This window comes from Crocodylus siamensis, chromosome 1 (assembly GCF_052110815.1).
Source record: "Crocodylus siamensis isolate JL-2025a chromosome 1, ASM5211081v1, whole genome shotgun sequence".
Taxonomy (NCBI): Eukaryota; Metazoa; Chordata; order Crocodylia; family Crocodylidae; genus Crocodylus; species Crocodylus siamensis.
The window spans coordinates 380,109,837-380,136,320 of record NC_143395.1 but is presented as its reverse complement, the minus strand read 5'-3'; the positions used below and the strand labels follow the sequence as shown (position 1 = coordinate 380,136,320).

At 45.2% G+C, this 26,484-nt stretch overlaps 1 protein-coding gene across 4 annotated transcripts in view; it reads left to right on the top strand.

Moving 5' to 3' along the window:
• The first annotated feature begins 201 nt into the window (after window positions 1-201).
• Window positions 202-26,484, top strand: part of PAN3 (poly(A) specific ribonuclease subunit PAN3) — a 123,321-nt gene continuing 97,038 nt past the window's right edge. Inside the window, exons 1-2 of one of the 4 annotated variants that reach the window (XR_016439245.1) lie at window positions 202-845; window positions 24,205-24,326. Coding sequence is in view for 3 of the 4 variants with exons in the window: in XM_090028315.1 (XP_089884441.1) it covers window positions 428-845; window positions 24,205-24,326 (540 nt within the window). In the remaining variant the exon portion in view is untranslated. The remainder of the gene's footprint in view (window positions 846-24,204; window positions 24,327-26,484) is intronic. The other 3 variants (XM_090028315.1, XM_090028306.1, XM_090028325.1) reach the window with 3 other exon arrangements.

The window sequence follows — 26,484 nt, the reverse complement described above, 5'->3', positions numbered from 1 at the left end:
CTCAGCTGCTGTCACATCCGTGGGGGTTCCCGCACGAGCTGAGTCCTGAAGGGAACTGAGCCAAGAGTACCCTGTCCCGCACCCACACCGGGCGGCACCGTGAGCCCGCGCGGGGCCCACGCAGACTGGAACAGCTACCCAGCATGCCCCGCACCCGCGCCTGCGCAGTGAGGCATCCGCGCAGGAAGAGGGAAATGGCATAAACAACCGCGGCGCCGGGAGCAGTGACGAGCTGCTCCCGCTCGGCCCCGCCCCTCCCCCGCCAGGCCCGCTCCGCTCCGCCGCGCGGCCCCTTTAAGAGCAGCACCATCGCGGCCCCCTCCCCCCGCCGCCCGCCGCCTCCTCCCCGCCCCCTCCCCCTTCCGGAGCCTGAGGCCGGGGCACGGCGGCGCCCCCTCCCCATGCTGCGGCGCCCGGCGGCCTGGCCATGAACAGCGGCGGCCTCCCCTGCCCGTCCCCGGCGGGCCCGGCGGCGGCGGCGGGGGCCGGGCCGGGGCCAGGGCCGGGGGTGGGGGTGCCGGTGCCGGTGGCGGTGCCGGGCCCGGTGCCCGGCGGCGGCGTGAAGCTGAAGTTCTGCCGCTACTACGCCAAGGACAAGACCTGCTTCTACGGGGAGGAGTGCCAGTTCCTGCACGAGGAGCCCGGCGCCGCCCCCGCCTGCCCCGGGCCGCCCGCCCTCGGGGGGCTCCCGCTCGGCCTGGCCCCCGCCGCCGCCGCGGGGCCGGGGCCCGGCGCCCCCTATCCGCCGCACGGCGCGGGGCCCGGCGCGGCCGCCGTCGGGCCTAAGAAAGCCGAGCTGGGGGGCGGCGGCGGCGGCGCGGGGCTGGACGGAGCGCGCCTGGCGAGTGAGTGCGGGCCGGGGCCGCGGGGGGGCCGGGGAGGCACAAAGGCGCGGCCGCCGCGGGCCGGCCCAGGCCGCTGTCAAGGGGAGAATCCGCGGCGGGAAACTTCCCCGGCCCAGGGGAGGCGCCTGGCCTGGCCCTACCCGGAGCCGCAGCGCTTCCCGGAAAACAAAGAGGTGCCCCTCTCCGAGCAGTGCTGCCAGGTGGGGGTGCCCCTCATGGTGCCTCCGCCCGACTGTAGAGACCCCCCCCCTTCCTCACGACAGCTTGGCCTGTCTGGAGGTGGAGCAGAGCAGGAAAAACCTCTTGGATGCGGAGGCTTAATTTAAATGCCTTTGCAAACTGGTGCATTGCATTGCCTGTGCTTGCCCGACTCATTTGTGTCCCAGGCTTAACGTATGTGTGTTTGTGTGCGTGTGTGAAGTGACTTTCCCTGGTTAGATGTTCTCCTGCAATTCAGAGGCAGCAGCGATGGGCGCCCCAGATACGCTGACAGATCATAAGCGTGTTGACAGCGGTAGGCCTGTGAACAAAGCCTCTGTGGCTTTTTTTTTTTTTTTTTTTTAATGCCTTTGAGCAATCTGGTGCTGCCGTTTGCTATGTTTCTAGGTTGCTCGCATTAGCTGTGGTGAGCCTGTGCTGTTAAGTCTTGTCTTGGGGGTTCAACACCTCTGTGCACATGAGGAGCGGGGCCCTGTGTACTCCGGGGTCACAGAGAATGAAAATTGCCTCTCCTTTTTCATTATAAAACTTTGGTATCAGTTTCAGACATTCTGGCCTCAGTTTTCCATGCTAGTTGTTTGCCTAGAGCCACAATGGCTTTGGAAAAGTTTCAGCAAACATCATTGTCATTTCTCAGAATCAAGTTAGTCCTGTTGAGCATGACTGCTGCAGGTACTCTGGGCTGTGCTGTGGAAGTACACGTTCTACCTCTGCTGGTGGTCAGGGTGGCTTTCAGTATGCTTTGAAGTGGTGGGATTTCCCTAGGTGACTTTAAACTATGGATTTGGGAGTAGAAGCTACACTAGAAAAAGATTAAGGTTGCAAACTAAAATGCACAGAAGTTAGGAAGTTTTCTTTACACTTTTTTTAATTTAGCTCCTCCTTAGACCTATGTATTAATCCTATGATTGCATCAGTACATACTGTTTTTTCCCCCCCACGGGCATCCTCCCTCATTCATTGAGCAGAATAGTTGACCACTAGTGAAAAATCAGCTATCTAGTATTCATTCCTGTCTTACTGTCAGCAGTGACACTCTGCCTTATTTACTGTATACTTACACTTTCAACCCTGATATGAAGACGTGATTTTTAATTTCTTTACAGGCTTCTCTTCGGCAATTATGAAGTCAAATATTAACTTCTTTCATATCACCTTTCTTTGCAAATGCTTTGTTAACATTGTTTTACAGATAGTAGTGTGAAGCTGAAATTGTCCACTAATTTTGGTGCCTAATTTGAGAAATGCAGGCCTTTTTAAATAGTTAACATCATCTGGCTCTTCAGGAAGAGAGCTTACCTGTGAAGGGGGATCAGGAGCATGGCACAGGGGGAGGGAAGGGGATGCACCAGGCTGAGCTACTTACTGCTGGGTGTTTCCCCCATGCTATGAGCTGGATCCTGACTTGTAGTATTAGACACTCACTTTGGGGTCCAGATCTGGCCCTCAGGCAATCATACATTGAGCACTACTGCTGTAGACAAGAGCCTCCTTTTCTATACATCTCTGATTAATTCCTAGAATACTGTTCCTCCTGTGCACTGAGTAACACTGGTGTTCTGTGGAGAAATAGGATGTGATGTAACTGAAGGCTCTGTTACTTTGCATATGTATAAGAGGAAATTCAAATTTTGCATTTTCTAACTTGAGTATTCAACTTGACAGACGATAATCATAGTAGATCCTTGGCTAACAACTAACTTCTTGGCATACTTATTACAAAAATCATGTAAGATTCAATCTTTCATCTTGTGTTTGGATACTCTGGATATTTCCAAAATGAAAATACACCAGTCTATATTTTCTTTCTTAACTACCTTAACACTAACTTCCTTGCATATATACAAGAAGCTGGCAAGTAATAGTGGTGCTGTTTCTGTCAGATCAGCTAGAACTCTTATCCTCTTTATGCCAACGATTGGTTGGCCCTTTCCTTCTTAACCTAATACCAGTGTCTTCCTTCTGGCATACTTTTTTTCCTTGCCTGTTTCCTACCATACAAAGGTTCTTTTTTAAGTTCTGTGCACTTCTGGATGTAGTGACACTTAAGGTTTTTTTTACTGCATTACTGGTTGGCAGTCAAGCCTATCCATGGACTGACCTTTGGAAGAGTGGGAAAGGGCATGAGAATCATACTGGTCTGGTCTAGTAGTAAAAGTATTTTTGTTCTCATAGCTGAGAAACTGCATCTTTGCAGGCCTGCTGTGACAGCAGCAGTGAGCACCTGCTGTTCTGATAGGAACCATGCATACAGTTGGTTTCGGCAATTAATAGTGTAGTATAGTGTCCCCTTAGTTGAGGCTTACAGTGTTTTGTAACTTATTTTGTAGTGTAGTTGACATATTGAGGTTGCCCAGCACAGTCTGTACATTGCCTAATCCAGTGGTCTCCAAACTTTTTTGATCACGCACCCCTATCAGTAACACATTTTTGAGCATGCACCCCAATGTATGTATATTTATTTATGAATTATACATGTACTCCTGTACTCATATATTATGAACATTGTAAAACATGCACAAAAAATAGAAATTAAATTGTCATAGTTTTTACCTCATAATGTGGCTGACAAAGAGCTCATACTAGGAGTAGGAGAAGCGTCAGCTCTGCTATTTTCTTGTTGTTAGCTTGTGCTCGCATTATTAGTATTATCTTCAATCCATGGTTTCTTTGCAGGAATCTTTTTAAGCCACTTGTCCATTTTTTGAGGGTTAGTGTAGTTAAAACTAGATAATATAATCTGTAAATCCACTTAACCGGGCATACGTAAACTGCAATACATCGCAATATGCTGAAAGCAAACGAACGCTGCTTCTCTCAGGATACCTCACGTACCGTACGTGACACATGACAGTCCAACATACGGACTGAGTGAGGGTGCCAGTGTCAATCTGTATATTAAATATTAGTAAGGCTTAATTTCTTTCTTATTTTTTTTAGATAAAAAAAATAAAATAAAAATACAAGTTCTAATATTTTCTTTGCACACCCCCTGGGATCATCTCGCACCCCACTTCAGAGACCACTGGCCTAATCCACAGAAATTCTCTAGAGCTTTTAAAAATAAATAAACTTTTCCTGTGCCACTCATCAGTAATCCTTCTTTCACCTTGGGTCTTGTGTAACTATACCAAGAATATGCAAGGAAGATCTTGAGGTTAAGATAACAGGACCAGGGTGATGTATATAGAGCAGGGGTGGGAAATTATTTTGGGCAGAGGGCTGCTTACTGAGTTTTGGCAAGCCATTGAGGGCCGCATGACAGGCAGCCCAGAGCAGATTAATATTAATTTTCTAATTTTACTCCATACCTGATTTCTGCCTCTGCAAAATGGATGTTTCCATCAGTAGGTGATGAGACTATATACAATATGTTGAAAGTATTGAACGAGTGATAAGAATTAAGTTGTGTTCAGTTATGAATTCTGTGAAATACTAGAGGGAATTCAGAGAAGACCAACTGAAAAATGTTAGCAATATAGTGGCAAAAATATTAAAGGTGCTTAATATCTTAAACCCAGATAGTGCCTGAAACACTCCAGGCACTGAACAAATGTAAAAGAAGGTGGTATTTCAGCCACAGTGGACTTGCCATCTCAAAGGGATATGCAGGAAGATAGAAAGTAGGGAGAACAGGTATGTATGCTATGCATATAATAAGGTAATACATTCTGTATCTTGATAATACAAATATTTCTTACTATTTTTACAGTATACAGGGTATCCCTGGTTCTTAATTTGGTAATTATTTGATGACTAATACCTTGCAGGTATTGCTGTGGGAGTGTCTTGGGAGGGATTTCACTGTGTAGAGATTACGGTTGCTGGGGACCATTTCAGAAACGGTTTCCTGTGTAAATAACCACCAAGACGATGACTTAGACTTGTGGGGAAAATGTAAAAATGGTAAGAGAAGGCGGTAAAGTAGGGAGAGGTATTTATGCAAGACCTCATAAGCAAGGACAAGAAACTTGAATTTAATGCAGTAAAGGAAAGAGGAGCCAGGGAAGGGAATAGACAATGTGGTTATTTGTTTAGAGCAGTAAGCAAGGTAGATTCTGGTGGTTGCCTTTTATACCAATTGGCAGGAGCCAGTTTGATCCACTCAGACTATAGATAGGCACTTGAAAGAGGTCTTTTGAGGGGGAAGAAGTAGAAGGATTTGAATGTGGTTAGGGTATGTTGATTTAAAGGGAGAGAACAATAAACAGTAACTTCTTTTGTCATGTACGTGTGAAAGGGGGAGGAAGGCAATAATATTGTCAACAGTGCTTGGGAAGAAAGGGAGGATTTGGTCATTTATAGTTGCTACTTTCTGTGAAGGATAAGGAGTAGATGCTATAGATGTATAAAAAATGCATGAAAGATGGGATGGTATTTGGTTAGGCATGAACAGGTGGATATGACACCAGTTTACAGAGAAGTTGTATTTTTTTTTTTTTAATAATATCTAACGTCCCTTGCTGCAACTTGAATTCATTGCTCCTTGTAATGTTATCTGTACCACTGAGTCCAGCTCCATCCTCTCTGGAACCAACCTTTAGGTAGTTCAAGGCTGCTATTAAATCCCCCCCTTGGTTTTTTCTTCTCCAGACTAAATAAGCCCTCAGCCTCCCCTTGGAAGTCATGTGCCCTAGCCTCCTAACCATTTTTTGCTCTTCAGTGGACTCTCTCCAACTTATCCACATACTTTCTGTAGTGGGGTCCCTAAAACTGGACATAATACTCCAGCTGTGGCCTTACCAATATTGAATAGAAGAATATTTCCCTCGACTTGCTGGCAATGCTCTTACCAATGCAGTTAGTATGCTGTTAGCCTTCTTTGCAACAAGGGCACACTATTGGCTCATATTCTTCTTCTTGTCCAGTGTAACCCCCTAGGTCTCTTTCTGCAGAGCTGCTGCTTAGACAGTCAGTCAGTCCCCAGCTTGTATCAGTCCATGGAATTGTTCCCTCCTAAGTGGAGGACTTTGCACTTTTCCTTATTGAACCACATTAGACTTGTTTTGCTCCAGTCTTCCAGCTTGTTGAGGTCTCTCTGAATCCTGGCCTACCCTCCAGAGTATTTTCTACTCCCCCCAGCTTGGTGTCATCTGCAGACTTGCTGAAGGTGCACTCACACTATCCCATCTTCCGGGTCATTGACGAAGGTATTGAACAAAACTGGCCTCAGGTCCAATGCCTGGGGTCCTCCACTTGATACCAGCTGCCAGGTAGACAGAAGTCATTGACTACTACTCTCTGAGCTTGATGAGTCAGCCAGTTTCCTTATAGCCCATTCATCCAACCCATACTTCTTTAACTTGCTTGCAAGAATGTTGTAGGAGACCATATCAGAAGCCTTGCTAAAGTCAAAGTATATCGTATCCGCTGGTCTCTCTGCATCCACAGAGCCAGTCATCTGATTGTAAAAGGCAATCAGGTTGGTCACGTGTGACTTGCCCTTGGTGAATCCATGCTGACTGTTCCTAATTACCTTCACTTCTAAGCACTTGGAAGAGGATTCCTTGAAGCTCTGTCCCTGGAAAAAATCATGAAGCAGAAGTGAGGCTGGCTGGTCTGTAGTTCCCCAGACCCTCCTTCCCTTTCTTAAAGATGGGCACTACATTTGCCCTGTTTCAGCTGTATGGGACCTCTCCTGACCGCAATGAAATTTCAGAAGTAATGGCCCGAGACTCTGCAATCATATCTGCCAAGTCCCTCAGCACCCTTGAGTGTATTGTGTCCAGTCCCATGGACTTGTACACTTTTGGCTTTTCTAATAGTTGCTAACCTGTTCTTTTCTTCATCTGGCTGCTCGCTTCCCAAACTATACTGCCATGTTCGGTAATCTGGGATCTAACTTTGCATGTAAAGAATCAGTGGAATAGGCATTGTATACTTCAGCTTTTTCTGTATTGTTTGTCACTAGGTTGTCGCCCTGGTCCCCCCTCCATTTAGTAAAGGACCCATGCTTTCCATTATCTTCCTCATACTGCTGACATACTTGTAGAAACCCTTCTTGTTTTATCCTTTGCGTCCCTAGCTAGCTGCAACTCAGTTGTACTTTGGGCTTCCTGGGTGCATCACAACAATTATGCATTTGCCACAGTGCCACAAAAAATGGCGTGGTACACATGACAGCAGCATACTCCACCAGAAAGGGAGCCTGGTCAGCCAGAGCCATGTTCTGGCTGCCAGCCAGACTCTGAATGTACATAGTGCCACTGCTGCTGCCCCAGGAGAACCCCAGGAATGGATTATGGGTAAAGCTGCTGTGGCCAGCCCAGGTGCTGGCCCCAGCCTCCCCTACCCCACCTGTGGCAGTGTGCCTTATGCCAGAGCACATGTGCAGGGGCATCCCCTGGGAAATGCACATATACACTCATGGGGATGCACCCCCTGATTTCATCCTTTCATACCTGAGCAATACTCTTACACAAACAACTAGGGAGGAGTATAAGTTTCCACTTACAAACTTCCTTTTGGTGTATTAGCTTACTGAGAATTTCTTTAAGGCAATCTGGTCTTATGCCATACTTGCAAGTCTTCCTGTACATTGAGATGTTTTGTTCCTGCAGTCTCAGAGAGGATCTTTTAAGGTACATCCAGCTGTCCTGGACTTCTCCCCCCTGCTCAGTCTGGCCTCCCAGGGGATTGTGCCTATGAATTCCCCAAGTCAGTCAAAGTTTGCTTATCTGACATCCAGGCTCTGTACTCTGCTTTCCTTCCCTCTTTCTTTCCCTCCCTCAAACTCAATCAGCTCATGGTTGCTGCTGCCCAAGTTGCCACCCACTACTATATTTTCTCTCCAATTCTTCTCTGTTTGTAAGCAGCAAGTCAAGAAGAGCATGGCCCCTAGTTGGATGTTCCAGCATTTGCACCAGGAATTTGTTCCCAGCACCCTCCAGAAATGTTCTCAGTTGCCTATGTAGTGCTGTATTGTTCTCCCAGCAGATGTCAGGGTGATTGACATTCCCCATGAGAGCCAGTGTCTGTGACTGAGAAACTTGTGCTAGCTGTTTGAAGACAGCCTCATCTATCACATTCTCTCACCTAGTCTATAGCAGACCCTCCACCCTGGCATCACCCTTGTTGCTCTCCCCTCTCTCTTTAATCAAGAGACTTTCAACAGGCTCATCTCTGGTTTCATACTGAAGCTCCAAGCAATCATACAGTTCTTCTACATAAAGCTCAACTCCTCCTCTTCTCCTGCCTCTCCTTCCTGAACAGTATAAAACTGTTTATATAAGTTAACATATAAAACATGAATGTATGAAACTAGATTACAACGAATAAGAAAAAGCAGAGTAGGCAACTATTTTCCCTTAGTGACTAGATGGGCTAAATTAGCTAGTGTGAGTTGTTTTTTTTTCCCCCCCTGTTGATTGTAAGGAGTAAAATGAGCACTAATTGCAGGATTATTTTGCATGGCTTGATTCCCAAGACATTGCTGTTTTGTTCTTTCATTGACTTTTTGCTTCGTTCAAGCCATCTATTTCTGGTGTTTTTCATTTAGCAGCTGAGAACTCCATTTCAGAATCAAAATACAGATTTTCAGGAATTAGTTTGTAGATAGATTGTGATGTGTACAAGTCAGAGTTGGGCTGCCTGTTCGGGAGTCCTAGGTGTTGTGATTATCAGCCAAGTACTTGCGGTGCATCAGGATGCTGGACCTTCTAATGAATAAAATAGCAAATCATAAAAATGAAGGAAGTAGCATGCAGATTTTTCTTTTCTCCCTTCAAAAATAAAAGTTTGCAAAGATTTAGGTACTTGAAACAGGGACTATGTACATGCCCAGCTACCCACACTTGAGCTTTATATATTAGTCCCCTTCTGTTATGTTCTTGGGAATCTTGTTGCAGAATATTCTGAATAAAATGGGTTGTTAAAGAGCTTGAAGAAAAATTGGTTTTGAAGATGTGAGGACTGAGGGATTTTTTTTTTGTCTGTTACCCGAAAGAGTGTTTCTGTATCAAAAGCATTTACATAGCATTGTCTAGCTTTGACAAAATACTTATTTTTTCATAATGACTGAGCCACAGTTACTGTACGAGGTGTTTTACCAACAAAGCTAAAAAACTGTCCTCAGATAGCTTACAATTAAGGAAAATGTTGCCTCTGCTCTGTAGAGCTTGCAGCCTCTGTCAGATGCAGCTATAATTAGAGGTGCACCAATACATTGGTCTGATATCAGATCGACACCAATATAAAGAAAAATTGCCTGTATTGGAAATTGGCTTGATGTGGCTGATTTTTAAATGGCCTGTGCATGCCCGCTGCCACAGTGCAACACATAGACAGTGAGGAGCACAGCCCAGCAGCTTAGACAGCTGCATGTATCTGGTAAGTCTGTTGTGGTGCGTGGGGAGAGAAGGGACATGGGCAGATAAAGGCCCCTGTGGTGAGGGAGAGACTGGGGATGGGGCAGGAGTAGGTGCTGCCCAGCCGGGGTGGGGTGTGGGATGGAGCTGTGGCTCGTCCGGGGGGGGTGCAGTGGCGGGGTGGGAGGAGCATGTGCCCTCTGGATCTGTGCAGGGCAGGATGTGCTGCCACTGCAGGCTGGGGCTGGGACTGGGACTGAGGTGGGGTCTTTGTGATGGGGATTGGGCTGTGCTGCACTGGGGGCATGTAACAGCAGGGGAAGGGGGGGCTATAGTGAATTGTTTAGGGTGGGTGCAGCTCCCCGTAGCCCCCACCCAGCACCGCTGCTGACTGCTCCAAGTGCGGCCCAGTCCAACTCCCACTGGGAAGAACCCAGTGCAGCCTTGGCCCCAGCTGAGTGTGCAGCAGCTGGAGCTGCCCACTCTTCCCTGCTCCCCTCAGATGAGCCACTGCTCTGTCCCATGCCTCTACCCCAGCCCCACTCCCCCTCACTGTGGGAGCCCTGCCCTGCCCTGCCCTGCCCTGGCCTCCCCTTTCCCTTCCCCTGACCTTTCACCCCAAAAGACTTACCAACTGCACGCGACTCTCCATGCTGTATTGGAAATTGGATTGGTATCGGTCAATATGCCTCCTTAAAAATCAGTTATCGGTATCAGCCCCAAAAATCTCTATCGGTGCACCACTAGTTACTCTTCTGCAGGAAGTTGGTCCAGGGGCCAAAAAGTCTATCTTTGGGATCACTGTAATTGAAGCGCATCCTCCTCTGTGTTGCAGTTTTAAGAACTGGGTTTTTAACTGGGATGGTAGGCAGTTCTGGGGTCTGCATCCAACCTTGTGTTGGAACATATCACTGAGAAGATGTATTTCTGATTTAGGCACTGGTGGATTATTGGTACATTAATGTGAGCTGGTTGGGAAGGGTACACAGTACTTGCATATTCATACACAAAAGCCTCTTTTAGAAGTTGCAAGCAGGGATGTCCTTTCCTAACAACCTGGACAGCAGCATGGGGAGGGTTAGGTTCTGATTTAAGCTGGTGCTAGATGATATTCAAGTATGCCGTTGGGCATCTGACAGCATGCTGGAGGTGTATGATGGCAAATTTTAACCTTAGTGAGCAGCATTCCCTCTAAGCTGTGTGGCATGCTACCCTGCCAGGCACGCCTGTGTGACCGTGCACACCACGCAGCTTAGAGGGAACATTTTAGTAAGGTGCACGATCCCACAGTTGTGCATGGTGTGGCAGGTGACATTTGTTTGGCCAGTGGGGAAAGCCTTGCTCCTGGAATGGCAAGTAGAAGCAGAATAGCTCCTAACACTGAACAGCCTGGTGCAAGGAACCACACGGAGAGTCTGTTGTAGTGCTATGAGGATGCAAGAAGCCATAAGAGAGCACTCTGGTATTGTCTAGACTGCAAGGCTCTTGGTTATAAAGCAGCTTGGCCCTGACCTGTGGTCTCTAGTGAGAAAAATACCAGATTTCCTGTGCATGTAATTGGACTCAAGCTTTTTAATTAAAAACAAAACAAAACAACCTTGAACCTGGCATTAAAAAAAAAAGCTTTTATTTGGGGTAATATCTAACTCTGATAAAATGCATTTTGTTTTTCAGGACCACCTCTGATATGGCTGTTTTGCACTGCATTGCTGCTTGTCCTGCGTGTACTTCTTTTTCTGTCTGCCCTCTATAATTCCTTGGGTGCTTCTGCTTGAGGTTCTTTGAGCTAGGCCTTGTTGGCTCCTTCACATGGGTTTAGGAGATCCTTTGCTACTCCCATGTTCTGGGCAGGAGCATGAAATTTAGGAATATACTTGTTCTTAGTTACTGCCCTAGAAGACAGTCTTGTATTTTGGCCAGTATAGTGTAAACCCATATAGTTCCCAGGATTAAGTTCCTATCCTGTCCCTTTCCTCCCACCCTGAAGAGAGGAGGGTTTGAGAATTAACCTGAGGTACATACAACTGCAAAAACTTGTATGGGACCATTGAGTTGCTTTATTTGTTTGCTGCATTTTTTAAAGAGCACTGTTTCTGCTATGACTTTTACTGGGTAGAGAGCTGAATAGTCATCCTTTATTTGGCAACCAATTGCAGGTTATGAACCACCTGAATACGAGCAATCTTGGTTTTACTGTAATGCAAGCTAGCATCCAGAGCAGTAGTGAGGCATTGTGGGCTTCCTGTTGGAGAACTGCCACAACTTATGGAAATGTGGCACCATTCATAAGGAGCTTTCTCATGTCATATAATAGCATAGGGCTTATGTTACTTGAACAGGTGTTACTCTGTCAACAGAAACCTAGAGGTTTGACAGTTTACAGGAACTTTCTGTGGATACATACTTTTTGTTGGTAGCTCAAGTTCTCTTAGCAGAGCTTTCTAGTGTTGATCAAACCTTATTCTGTCCTTGAAATGCTACACTGAAAAGAAGTGTAAAATGATAACTGAGACCTACAGTTCTTTCTATGTGTCATCACTACTACTTTTTGCCCCTTAGGGAGGAGTACTCAAAAGTACAAATATGGGTAGGTATCATAGTTGTGCCTGAGAACCATTTAGTATGAAGAAGAATGTGTTGTAGTGAAAAATTTGCCTTAAGTCTATCGTGACAATGCAGTTGATCCAGTAAAAGATAATATCCACAAAAATGAAGTACCATAGATGCCATTGTACTGTTGAAGATAAAAACACCCCATATGCAGACTTTCTTTACTTTCAGAAAAGCTTGTTTTCACATCAGGGTTGATCTCTGTCTTTTATACCATTTTGGTAGGGGTGCACCGATAAAGATTTCCTTGGCTAATACCTATGGCCGATGATTACCCAGCCATATTAGTGGATACTGCTCTGATAGCCAATTTACAGGAATGCAGCCATACAGCGTGGAGAGCAGCCTCCTGCTGGTAAGTTGGTGGGTGGGGGAGAAGGGGTTTGGGGGAGGGAAGGAGTGTGTGGGGAGTGGGGTGCAGCTTGAGGCTCCCACAGTGAAGGAGGGAGTGGGGCTGAGGCTGGGGCAGGCGCTATCCAGCCAGTGTAGTGAATGGGACTGTGGGCTGGGAGTCAGGTGGAGCCTCAGGCAACTCATCCAGGGGGTGGAGGGGTAGTTTTCTGCTGCTGCACGCACCCCCGGAGAAGGCGTGGGGGGCATGTGGCCCCCTGGATTTGTACGCAGGGTGGGGGTGGGCTGTCTGCTGCAGGCTTGAGGCCAGGGGCTGTGCCAGCTTCTTGGTGTGGGGGCTGGTCTTGGGGAGGGCTCAGCTGCACAGGATGGGTGGGGGCGGCAGCACTGGGAGGGGGGGCTATGGGGAATTTTCAGTGGCTATAGCCGCCCAAGCCTGCACCCAGCGCCACCCCTGCTTGGGGCACTCTGCTCTGCTGCCTTTCCCTCTGGAACCCTGCACTGGCCCTCTGCAGGACTCCTGAAGGAAAGGCAGCAGAGCAGAGTGCCCCAAGCAGGGGTGGCATTGGGGAGTGGAGGCTTGGGGGGCTATAGCCACCCACAAATTCCCTGTAGCTGCCCAGCCCCGCTACCGGGAAGAAGCTGGCACAGCCTCTGGCCCCAAGCCTGCAGCAGGCAGCCCACCTTTGCCCTGCACATAAATCCGGGAAGCGGGGGGTACATGCAGTGGTGGGGAGCTGCCTCCCCACCAATACCTTCCTGGACAAGTCACCTGAAGTTCCAGCCTGCTCCTGGCCCCGGGGTCCCATTCACCACCCTGGTTGGGCAGCCCGTGTCCCATTCCCTCAGCATGGAGGCTTTGATCTGTCTCCCCTCCATGCCCCTTAGCCTGCTCTTCCCCATAGACCTATTGGCAGGATGCTACTCTCCAAGCTGCCTGGCTGTAGTCTTGGCTGTGTACATGCATGGAGCTGCGCACATGCACACAGTGTATCAGTGACATTATTGGCTACATTGGCCAAGAAGCCAATAGCTGATCATGTTAATTTTCCTTTCCTTGGTACTGGTCCGGTATGTGACTGATATATTGGTGCACCTCTACATTCTGGTGGAGACAGGGCGCTAACATGGTGGGGGTTTTTTATGTATACTGTAGTTGTTTGACTAATCATGTGTGGGAAGGAGGTATGCAGTTTATATGAAACTAGTAACTACTTGTACCGTGTCTCAGGATTTTTAATCAAGGTAAGTATCAGGGGTGTGCAAAATGGACCGTACTTGATTTGGATTTGGCCCAAATCTCTGGACAGTGATTTGATTTGGATCACTGTCCCAATTCGATTGGGCGAAATCTTAAGATTCAATGCTAGTTCAGAGAGTCAGCAATCTGGCCATAAATGCAGCTTTAATTTTTTAATTTTTAATTTTTTTTTTTCTACGTACCTTGAGGTACCAGGCACGGCTCGTGAACTCTACAGTGGTGGGGCAGATGGAGCTGGGGGGGGGCCCTGCATGCTTGGCAACGGGCCTGGAAGTGGACCAAAAGTACTTCTGGGTCTGCTGCCAAGTGCATTGGGGACTGCTCTTCTCCCCCTGGCCGGTGATCAGCTGCAGGAGAGACGCCAGGTGGCCTCCCAGACCTAGGAGGCACCAGTTGCTGAACCGGGGTCCCCCACGCACTTGGCAGACCCGGAAGTGCTTTTTGTCCACTTCTGGGTCCACTACCATGTGCTCTGGGGAGCACTCTGCTGCTCCTGTGGGACACTTCATCCACCCCAGCATCTCAGCATTCACAAGCTACCTGGTACCTTGAGGTTACGTAGAAAAAACATTTTAAAGCTGTGTCTATGTCCGGATCATCGACTCTCTCCAGATTGAATTGAACTGGAACCATCCAAATCAGAGAGATTAAAGGATCTCCTAATTCAGTTTTGGATTCGGAGATTCAGCTGCCAAATCAGGCTGAATCTCCAGTGAATCGAATTGGTGACTGAAGCTTTGCACAGCCCTAATAAGTATCTCCATGTAAAAACATACCTTGTTTGCAGTGAAGACATAGTTTGTAATGCAGGACTCTAAGCAACACTTATTATAATGTACAAGGTTCAATTGTGATGTTGTTTGTACTTAGCCAGGAGTTGGTGATCTCCTGTACTGACAACCTTGGAAATATGTATTCTGCTGTTAGTACATATGAAGTTTAACACCTATTTAATGCCAATACATAGTAAGCACTGGAGGAAAATGTCACCTTTTGTTAAACTTTAACAGAGGTGGGATAGGACAGAGATGTTAAACTGTAAGGAAGCCATTCTAATCTGAGACCTTTGTTTATATATTATAGCAAAGCTAAGGAAGACCAAATTTAATGTTCTTGTTAGTTTTTCTTGGTGGGTTTTTTTTTATTAACCCTAAAGAATTCCAGAACTCTTTTATATCTCTCAGCATATGATAAAGGGCACAATTGACAGCTGAAGTTTACTTTATCTTTATGACTGTTTTACAGCTATGTGGCAGTTAGGAAAACAGAGCTTAAGTGGCTACATAGGGGATACTTGGAGCTGCTTTTCAAAACTATGCTAGAAATGAAGGATTTGATCCAGGTATGTTGGTCAATAAATATATAGTAGTAGGCAACTGTTAATCCTCTGGATTATAGCATATGCGTAAGAAGTCTAGTCAGGTGCCTGTTGAATCCTATTTGTATGGAGTCCTGTGACCATCAAAGCCAAGACCTTTGATGCTTACACCTAGCGAAGAATATGGAGGAACGGAGGCTGCCAGAGATGTACCATCCTCCCCTTCCGCTTTAGACCATTGAGACAGGATTCAAAGGCCAGACCAAGTCCGGATGTTCAGTGGCTCGATGGTTGTTCTGCCAAAGAACAACAGATAACTTATGTCGATTGCCTAATGCCTGAGTGAGGGTGTGTTTGTCTCCTTTCTCCAACCCAGGAGTACCCACAAGGCAGTGGAGGCTATACTCTATACTCGCCTTACTCTGCAGGTTGCAACGTTGTGGCAGAGCTACCCTGCCATGAATAGTCCCACCAAGTTGCCACCAGGCCCTCCAGTCAGATTCAGCTTCTCTAATGTAGCCAAACTTCAAAATCTGAGTAGTCCTGGTCCTGGTTAACAGTGTAGTATTGGTGTGTCATGCAGTGCTCCTAATTGGCCCACTAAAAGAGACATGCTCTTATTGAACCAATTATTACTAAGTGCTGTAGGACATGCTGTCTTTCAAATGAGATAAAGGAGATGATTTGATGTCACTTTTAGAAAGATGAATGCTCTTCTGTCAAGGGCAGTTTCTAAGAGTTCTGGCAATAACTCTTATTTCCATAAACTCACAAAAAAATTAACAGCACAGTATCTTGGGGGTAGGGTTCATAGTTTCATAGTTTCATAGTAGCTAGAGTCGGAAGGGACCTAGGTAGATCATCTAGTCCGACCCCCTGCCTTAGCAGGAAAGAGCACCGGGGTCAGATGACCCCGGCAAGGTGCTCATCTAACTTCCTTTTAAAAATCCCCAGGCTAGGAGCCTGCACCACTTCCCCTGGAAGCTGGTTCCAGGCCCTAGCCACCCTGACTGTGAAGTAGCGCCTCCTAATATCTAATCTAAACTTACCCTCCGCCAGTTTGTGACCGTTATTCCTGGTCACTCCTGGCAGCGCACGGGGGAACAGGGACTCCCCCAATACCTGCTGATCCCCCCTGACCAGTTTGTAGCAGGCCACAAGGTCCCCCCTTAGCCTTCTCTTGTGGAGGCTAAACAGGTTCAGGTCCCGTAGCCTATCCTCATAAGGCCTGCCCTGCTGACCCCTGATCATACGAGTGGCCCTCCTCTGAACTCTTTCCATATTGTCCACGTCCCTCTTGAAGTGTGGCGCCCAGAACTGGACGCAGTACTCCAGCTGCGGCCTGACCAGTGCCGCATAGAGGGGGAGGATCACCTCCCTGGACCTGCTCGAGATGCATCTGTGGATGCATGATAGGGTACGATTGGCCTTCTTGACTGCCTCCCCACACTGCCGGCCCATGTTCATCGTGGAGTCAATGACGACTCCAAGATCCTTTTCCGTCTCCGTGCTGGCAAGAGGAGAGTTCCCCAACCTGTAAGTGTGGTGCCGGTTCTTCCTCCCCATGTGCAACACCTTGCACTTATCAGTGTTAAACCCCATCCTATTCTCATCCGCCCACTGTTGCAACCTGTCAAGGTCAGCTTGTAGCCTATTGCACCCTTCTAGTGCACCCACATCCCCCCACATCTTAGTGTCATCAGCAAACTTGAACAGGGTGCTTTCTACCCCCTCATCCAAGTCACTGATGAAGATGTTGAACAGTGCAGGCCCGAGGACCGAGCCCTGCGGAACCCCACTGCCCACGTCCTTCCAGGTCGAGAAGAACCCATCCACTACCACCCTCTGGGTGCGGCCCTCCAACCAGTTGGCGACCCATTTGACCGTGTGGGCATCGACACCACAGTCTCTCAGCTTTTTGATGAGGACAGGGTGAGAGACAGTGTCGAAAGCCTTCCGGAAGTCCAAAAAGACTACATCCACAGCAACCCCTGCGTCTAATGATTTGGTGACCTGATCGTAAAAGGCCACCAGGTTGGTCTGACAAGACCTGCCACTGATAAACCCATGTTGGTTGCCCCTGAGCATGCATTCCCCCGCAAGGCCCTCCTGGATGTGTGCCAGGATAATTTTTTCAAAGAGCTTACCCGGGATTGAGGTCAGACTAACTGGCCTGTAATTTCCCGGGTCCTCTTTTTTTCCCTTTTTGAAGATAGGGACCACATTGGCCCTCTTCCAGTCCTCCGGCACCTCGCCAGAGCACCACGAGTGCTCATAGAGCCGTGCCAGGGGTCCCGCAATGACCTCAGCCAGTTCCTGTAGAACCCTAGGGTGAAGATCGTCCGGACCAGCGGACTTGAACACGTCCAGCCTCTCCAGAAGTACCCTAACTAACTCCTCGCTAACCCTTGGCCCAGGCGTGTCTCTCTCGGGGCCCGAGGGGGGCCCAGCAGGGAGGTGGCTGAACTGGTCCCTACTTAGGAAGACAGAGGCAAAGAAATCGTTAAATATGTTAGCTTTGTCATCTGGCGTGATGACTAAGTTGCCCATCGTGTCCTGCAGGGGCCCCACATTACCCGGGACCCTCTTTTTACCCCCTATGTATTTGAAGAAGGACTTCTTATTGTCCTTAATCCGGGAAGCTAGTCCTATCTCCAACTCTGCCTTGGCCCTCCTGACTGCCCCCCTACATCCTCGGGCGACTATAACATAGTCCTTCTTGGCGTGTGTCTGTGTATACATGCGTGTGTGAAGTTGCCCTTCTGTTTCTTATATGACATATGGCTTAGACAGCTGACAACCAATTACTTTGGATGGTTGACTGCTTAGCCATTTATACTGTACTTATCACTATGGTATCAAAGTGCCTTAGTTAACTAAATCCTCTAGAAATGAAAATTTTTTGGCACCACTCTTTAAGTAAATTAAAAGCTGTTACTGTTGCCCTTGTGCTGACCACCAAAAGAGTCTGTTTCCTGCTGATATACTGTAGGAAAAATATTATCTAAGGAGGCATTTATTCTTTATTTCAGTTTTCATACTGAACTGCAGTGCTGCTTACCAAACAAGACATTGTTTGATAGTTTTATTATTACTTATTAAAAACAAAACTAAGAAAACCCCTTACTCCTTCTAAATCTGTTAAAAATGTTTTGAACTTTGAGCTGGTTTAAAATGCTTTAAAAAATATTTTATTACTTCCATGTTTTTATACCATTGTTTAACATTCAGATCTTCATTTGTTCATCAATATCATAATTTCTGCTCCCATCTCATGGAAAAGACAGTAGTTTTTCAGTCTGCTTCCTTCTGCATTCCATCTTTGTCATCTTTATATTCACCCACTTTGTCTAGTCAGCTCTTTAACTATGTGTGGACATCACCAGATCTCGCTGAACAAGGTTACCTTGAAAGAGTTTAGATCTCCATTCTAAAACGTGTAATGTTTTGATTATTGGGATGCACAAATGTACTTCCATTAAAGCTATTCTAAGGCAGTGGAAAAAAGTTTTTTGGATCTGGATGGATGAAGTAGCAATGAACTTTGTTCAAACAAACAAAAATATACTTTTTGGAATGGAAAAGTACTGGAGATTTACCACATGCCTTCAAGTCAACATGGCCAGATGGGATGCATCCTAGGGTGCTGAAGGAATTGTCTGAGGTCATTTCAGAGGCATTAGTTGTCTTGTGGAGGTGAGCGTGATGTCCCAGATAATTGGAAAGAGCAAATATAGTGCCCATCTTTAAGAAAGGGAAGAAGGAGAGTTGGAGGAATTGCAGACCAGTCAGCCTGACCTTGATTCCTGAAAAGATCATGGAGCAGGTCCTTAAGGAATATATTGTGAAGCACCTAGAACAAACAAGGTGATCAGGAACAACCAACATGGATTCACCAACAGGTCATGCCTGACCAACCTGACTCCCTTCTGGAGGTGGGTGGAAAGAGCAGTGGAAGTGATATACTTGAGCAAAGTTTTGACACTGTCTTCCCCAATATTCTTTATTAATAACTAAAGAAATACCAATTAGATGAAAGTCATCACTGAGTAGTCATCAGTGGCTCAGTGTCTAGTTGGGAGCAGATATCAAGTGGGCTTCCCAAGAGCAGTGCATGCCTAGCAGATGTATGGATGACACCAAGTTGGGTGGAGTTACAGGCAATCTGGGGGACAGGGTTAGGATCCAGAATGACTTGGATCAATTGGAAAAATCAATCGTGAGATTCGGCAGTCACTCACTGCAGTCAGTTGTATGGTCCTTGCTGAATCTCATCTACTAGACCATAAGCTACATATGAGCCAACAGAGTGCCCTTGTTGCAAGAAAAGCCAACAGCATACTGGGTTATATTAATAGGAGTGTCTCTTGCAAATCAAGGGAAGTGACGCTTCCCCTTTGTTTGTCGCTGAGGCCTCACCTGGAGTACTGTGTCCAGTTTTGGGCCCCATGTTTCAAGAAAATTGTGGATTGTTTGGAAAGAGTTAAGTGCAGAATGACACAAATAATCAGGGGCCTGGGAAGAAAGACTTTTGAGGAAACGCTGAGAGAAAATGGGTTATTTAGTCTCAAGAGAAGACTTGGGGGCGGGGGCATGGATTTGATAGTTTTCATATACTTGAAGGGTAATTGGAGGATAGATGGAAATGGGCTTTTGTCTGGGTCCGTAAAGGACTGGACTAGGAACAATGACCTCAAGCTGCAGCAGAGGAAATGAGGATTTGGAGATGAGACAGAACTTTGTGACTATGAGTAGGGATATACTTGGTTTGCAGTGGGACAAAGCAATATTTGTGGATTGGTTACAACACGAGCTGATCTTTTGCAGGCATTTTGTGACATCCTTGCCCCTCGTTGCTGATTGGCAGAGAGGCATATACTGTGCAACTTAATTTACTTTCTGTGGAATTTTGCTATTCTATAATTTATTATATAAATCTAAATAGTAAATTTAAATCTAAAATTTATATACAATTTTAATTGTAACTTTTATATCATCATAATATATTATTATATGTAGCTTTTATACAAAAATGTAGAAGTACTAATTAATGTTAACCCTAATAAAAACATTTTCACTTCACTGACTGATGCCTTTACTTAGTATAGTTGACTAGCAGACGGTAATTCTCAATTATGTGATCTATGGCTGTAGTGATTGTTGCATTGTCTTGTCCCAGGGCTTACAGCAATACAATGCTAAACCAGCATATTATGAATGATTCACTGGGGTGGGGTGGTGGCTAAGGTTCACTTTGTGAGAAATCACAGCCAATGAAATATTTCCTGGTGATTACAGACAACACTGGTTTTCATGGTTTTTGTGAAACCATAAATTAAGTATCTATAACATGAGGGTAGTCAAGCAATGGAAGAGACTATCTAGAAAAATTGTGGTATCTTCATCCCTGGAAATTTTCAAGTGCAGGCTGGACAGATGCTTGGCTGGGATGATTTGGAGGGCTATACAAGATGACCTTGGGAGATCCCTCTTAGCCATACTTTCTTCTGACCTTGTGGTGTTCTTGTGGTACCAAATGTAGAATGGCTTTGAAAGTCTGCACTCGTGAAACTTGCCAGGAACAATTAGGATGGGCAAATAGAATGTAAAGTCTAACATAGCTAATATATGTAGGAATAAAAATGGGAAATCTGTGGACCTCAGGTACCAATTTTCTGTATAACACTGTACTGCTCATTGTGGTGAAGTCCAGCTAGTTTCGACATAAAACTTATGCTGGCTATGAAATTGTAATCTTAACAGTATGATCTCCTTCTGGAGGGATGGGGAGGACTCTGTTTTTGCAAACTTGTTATTTTGATAACTTCTTTTGCATGACAAAACCAGTATTTTGATAAGAAATAATCAAGTTGAAGAAGAAGACAATGTTTAACCCCAGAGGTTATTTACTGGTATTCCTATGAAGCATCACATTCAAAGTCTTGATTCTTTAGCAAGGTGGGTTCTAGATAATTTGGCATAGCAGTATAAAAGACCTTAAATGGGAACCATAATCTCAACATTAGTATGGTTCTGTATAGGCAGTTAATATGAGTGGCGCATAATGTATTGCATGCAAGACGGACTTGTGCTTTTGACTGACTGGAATTTTCAAAGGTTATATAGAATGAAATGTAACAATGAAGCAAGCAAATGGCTGGGCCATTGCCCACTACTAGTTTGAGGTACAGTTACCTCATCAAATCTTATTTCATTTATCTTCAAGTATCCAGAAATGCCAGAGTTCAAAAGAGTGCTCTAGCTGTAATCTGAATGATGATTTTAATAGTCTTTGTGTAGCAAGAGATGGCCAGTTTTTTGCAAAATGCTTTCCTTATGTTGATGGCATCAGCATGAAAGAAATTTGAATTGTCATCTACTTGTTGTTGACACAAGATCATTATCCCCACTCGCCCTCTTCTCCCATGGCTTCCATGTTGCCTGGGATGGGATATGTACCACTGAGGAACAGCATAGATGACTGAAGATGAGAAATGTCATTTACCACTCCAAGCAGGACTAGATACATGATGTCATTAATTTCAAGGTTTTAGTGACGTTATTACTTGCAGCTGTAATAAAACAGAGACATTAAAGAGCATTTTTTTGTATGTTTCATTAAAGTGAAGGGTAATGGAAGGAATTGGGTCAAGAATGTCTTTTCACACAAGTAATAATGCACCCTGCCCTTAACAGAGATTTGAAATACTTGAAGTAGTCTGTGGTGGAGCCTGAGAACTACAGTTGCAGTAGATCATCAGGTTTGGTTCTGATTTGAGGATTCAGAAGGTGTGAAATAGCAGAAATGCTGGAGAACTTATGCAGTGTATCTTGGAATGGCAGCTGTTTCTGACGATTTGGAAGTGGATAATGACCTACTCAGGTCAGGAAAGATATGGCTTTAACTTGTAGGTTGTAGTATAAAGCTGGCAGCTTTTGATAGTGGGTATAATTCAGATAGAGAATGCTACTTTAGAAATGTTTCCAAGGCTATAGATACCTTGGTGCAAAAGCATGCAATTAAAATGAAAGTAATATGTCAATGAGTAGTAGTTTTCTAAAAAAAACCCCGAATTTTGATATTCAAAGAAAAGGTGGTATGTAAAAAGTGTCTGGATCTCCTGTCTTGGCAAAATAGTTTCATTGTCCTACTAGAAGACTGCATTAAAGGTTGACCCTTCCCACTGTGAATTGGGCCAAGAAGAGAACAGCACAGGTGATTGGTTTGGCAGGAGATAAACTATCATTTACTACTCCTTGAGTAGAATTAGACACTATTGTGAAGCCCTACTCCTTTGCCTCAGTTCCTGATTGATATGTCTGTGCTCTCACGGTGTTGGTCTTTCCACATATATTGGCCTTTTTTAGGTTCTGACTAAAGAGGTTTGGGTCAGGCCACAGTATTTGACTGCTCTACAGATCTCAGTGTTGTTGTCTTACAGTTAGTCTACAAAACAGAATAATGTATTCCAGTTTTCTGGATACAAACCTCCTACCCAGACACCGATGGGAGATGGCCAGACTGTAGATGGAGATGCAGTTCTGTATTGGGAATCAGATCGGTATTGGGTGATTTATGCCTTCTTAAATATTGGTATTGGCCCCAAAAATCTCCATCAGTGCACCCCTACTAATGAACCTAAAGCCACGGAGCAAAGCTGCCTTTAGCCATGCAGCATCCTTCCCCTGTGCTCATCCCAGAAACGGGTGCAGGTGGCACTGTTCTGTCCACTTCTGTTTCTGAGTGGGGCACTGGGGGTGCTGGACCAGAAGAGCTACAGTTAGAGGCAGCTCCTGTCTGCTTTAGGCTCATTAGCTCTAATGCAGGGGAAATGTGCACATGTGGCACAGCCCTTCCCAGCAGCAGAATCCAGGTGAGAAGCGCTCGGGTAAGTTGAGGCAACACTGGTAACAGTTCTCGGCCAGGGATGCCAGTGCATTTTGAAGTGTAGTGTCAAGGTACCTCACCACCATAAAGGCTGAGAATCATTAGTCTAGAATATATGACTGGTAGAGACATAGGTAGTCTGTCTGTTTTCTTTCAGACCTTAGATTTGAGATTGGAGACTGACTTACTGAAAGTGCTGTGTAATTTTTCGTAAATGATCAGGGCTTCTCAAAGCTGTTGTGTACCTGTCCTAAAAAACCCAGAATATCCAGGCAAATGTCACTGTCATAGCCATGACAATAATGATGTTAACATCTTTATAGGTAGGCCTTTGCTGCAAAACACTCTCATGGTATAGCTCAGATGTTCCACTTGATGCCTGTCCCCACACACAGCCATTCATTCATGCGTAGTTGTGCTGGGTGCTGTTCACATGAGGTGGGTGGCATGAGCAGTGTTTAGGTTACTGCGGGTAAAAGTTACTAGCTGCTAATGTGATGGCTGTAGTGTGGATGCAAGCCAGTGTCATTCAGGTGCTTCTAGTCTTCCAATCCTACCCACAGTCTCCTGCTTGCAGTCCCCCTGTTCCCTGCTCTCAGGCCTGCAGTCACTTGAATATAGTCTGTTTTTGAAGTGAGACTGCCACACACACCTGTACCTAAGCATCAGCAGCTGCACTTCATCCAAGTCTGGTATGGAGTTCCACTTGATTGTTTCAGAGTAGCTTGAATATTTTTATCAGTATGTTAATTTTTCTTAAATCCTTTTACTACTGTATTGGAAATCAGATGTGTACAGTTCAGGTACACTCATTATTAGCCCCTTGTTTCAAGATCACTAACTTCTAAAAAAAATATTCATTTGGAATTGCATCTCTCACGTTTGCTTTCAGTTCAGAAGAGTTTTGTGGCAACTCTGAATGAAAATGTATAACAGCTTTTGAAATACAATAATGAAAACACATTTTTTCTAGGACAGTTCTATATTTATACCCTGAAATACGTGGAAAATAATCTAAGTGCTTCATTATAAATTGTGAGCTTGTGTTCAAGAGGAGCGAATACATTTGTTGTGAAGAGAAAGTTCCTGATATTCTAATGTTGCTAGCTTCCATACTGTGCATATACAGTACAAACTCCTCATCTTCTCCTTCAAGGCTGTGCACAACCCTTTAGCTATATCTTTCCCCTAACTTTTATATTGCATATGTTGTCACTTGCAGGCTTCCTTCATAATGACTTTCTTTTCCTCCAGTGTACGTATGTTCTTTGGTTTTGCCATGAAGTGGAAGTTTAAATCTAGGAAACTTGTACTGGAGCAAACACCCCTTCTCTCCCCGCCCCCCCGCGCAACAGGTATTTTGCCCAGTTATATTTTCTGAAATGTTTTTTCCTTTTTTCTTACAGTTGCTGGAATGGATGGTGGTGGGATAGCCGATGCTGGTCTCACAGATTCCTACTTCAGCACCAGCTTCATTGGCGTTAATGGATTTGGAAGTCCTGCTGAAGCAAAATATCCCATGATGCAGGTAATATTGGTCATGGCCTTTGTAATTTTACAAAGGCTCTGACAACTGATGTACGTTATTGTGCCACAGCCTAAAAATTCTTCGGATGGCAAGAACCAAACAAAACTAACCAGCTTTTCTAAAATGTCTGTTTCTTAGATCAACTTACATTTGTCCATTTCATCTAACAGGTGGAAACAGAACAACCTTGTTCATCTCATAGTAGTCTAATTTTTATTAGCACTTTTTCATTTAGTTATGTTCCTCTGAATTCTATATGAAATATCTATAACCGATATATAAAAATATGTAAACATTCTGTTGAGTGTTTCTTCTTGGGCTGTCATTTTAGGTTGGGGCTGCCATTTTTAAACTTTCTTAAATGCTTTGCATTTAAAATTTATTATGATATCCCTACAAGTTTGAAATTACCTGTCAGTCTTTCAAGTAACTATTTACTAATAGCTCTGTATCTATAAATTCTCAATTCCACAATTATCAAGCTGTACCAATGGCACATTGTCCAAAGAATAGACAACAGTTCAGTGACAACTATTTTCTATCTGACTCTTCTGGAATAAATGAGCTCATCATTAGCATGGACGATGTGAAAAAATGCAGTATCTTGCAGCTTTTCATCTTAATTTAAAGCAGTAGTTCTCAACTGGGGTGCCTTGACATCCTTTCAAAGGAGCAGCCCTGCTGTTGTCACAAGTGAAACTGCCCCACATGCCTTATGTGGAGACAGATTGGGAAGCAGCTGCAGCAGAAGCAGGTGCTCCAGCCTGTATTAAATTTATCTGTTGCAGTTTGGCCCCACAAGACTCTTCTACCAGGACATGGTGGTAGCATGTTTCTCCTGAGTGCTGTGCCACAGCTGTCCTACATGCATCTCTTTCCAGAAGGAGCATGCAGGGCCAGACCTGGAAGGGCTGTGGCAGGAGTAGGCACTCTTGCCTGAATGAGATCTATCAGACACATGCAGAGCACTTTTTCATCTGGCTGTGGTGGTGGCATCACCCTGGTTGAGAACCACTGAAGTAAGCTGAGGTGGTACAACAGTGGTTCTTCTTAATTAGGGTACTGCTAAATTGAGAAAATTATAAGGGGTACCTTGAATCTAAAAAGATTAAGAACCACTTATCTTTCAGCGTTTAAATATATATCTCCCAACAAGTATGATAATACAGTAAACTTTCAACAAATACCTCTGACCTTCAATCCATATTCTTTGGAAAAGCCTGAAGAAAGATGCTGTAGAGATTTTCTTTCCTAAGACAGTTAAGAAAATCAAGTTGTGGTGAAATACCAGAAGTGTTTCAAAGTTCATGTGCTCCAATAAAGAGTACTCCATGTAACTTTCCTTTTGCACATCATGGGAGTGTCAATTTATGAGGCTCTTTTCCTCTTAGTTGGTAAAGTTATTGATTTAAAATAAAGGTGGAAGAGAATTAGGTGTGTTCAATTTTTGTTTCTGAGGTATGGTATGAAAAAGAAGAAGTTTTCTTTATTTTAAAAGGGCAAATAGAGCCATCTATGGTTAAAGTTACATGACAGCTTCCACTTCTAGACTTCATTTTCAGTTGCTCATTGCTTTGTGAGACTTTTACCTTTTGAACTGGAATCATCCATGCTGGGTATGTGCTTCAGGCTGACATTTTTTTGAAAAAATTAGCTAACTTGTCCAGCTATTTCTAAGAATTTTCCCCTGGAAAATTATGACTTTTTATCTTGGGCAGCTCTAGTGTTCCCTTGCCTTGGAGCAGGGGCTTGAAGTTTGGCAGACATTAGGCTTTTAGAAGGCAAGGTAGATTTGCACCTTTTTGTAGACTAACAAAAATATGTATGTATGTATGCATGTATATGTAAGCCCTTTGGCCAGAGAAGTGGCATGATGTTGATCCATGGGCCTGATCCAGCATGGGGTTGGGCACACTGGATACAGTTCTGAGGCCATGTCATCAAGCCCATAGGGCTTCCCATGGGTCTGGAGATTTGGTGGGGTGACAGTGGCAGTGTTGATTTGCTTGCAGAGCCGTGGCAATTAATGCTGCTACTGATCTCCAGAGATCCAGGTTTTCTGTTTCCCATAGGAAGATGGCGGGGGGGAACACAAATTTCCCCCTTTTACCCAAGGAAACCACAGATTTTTCATTTTAGAGAAGAGACCTGTGGATTT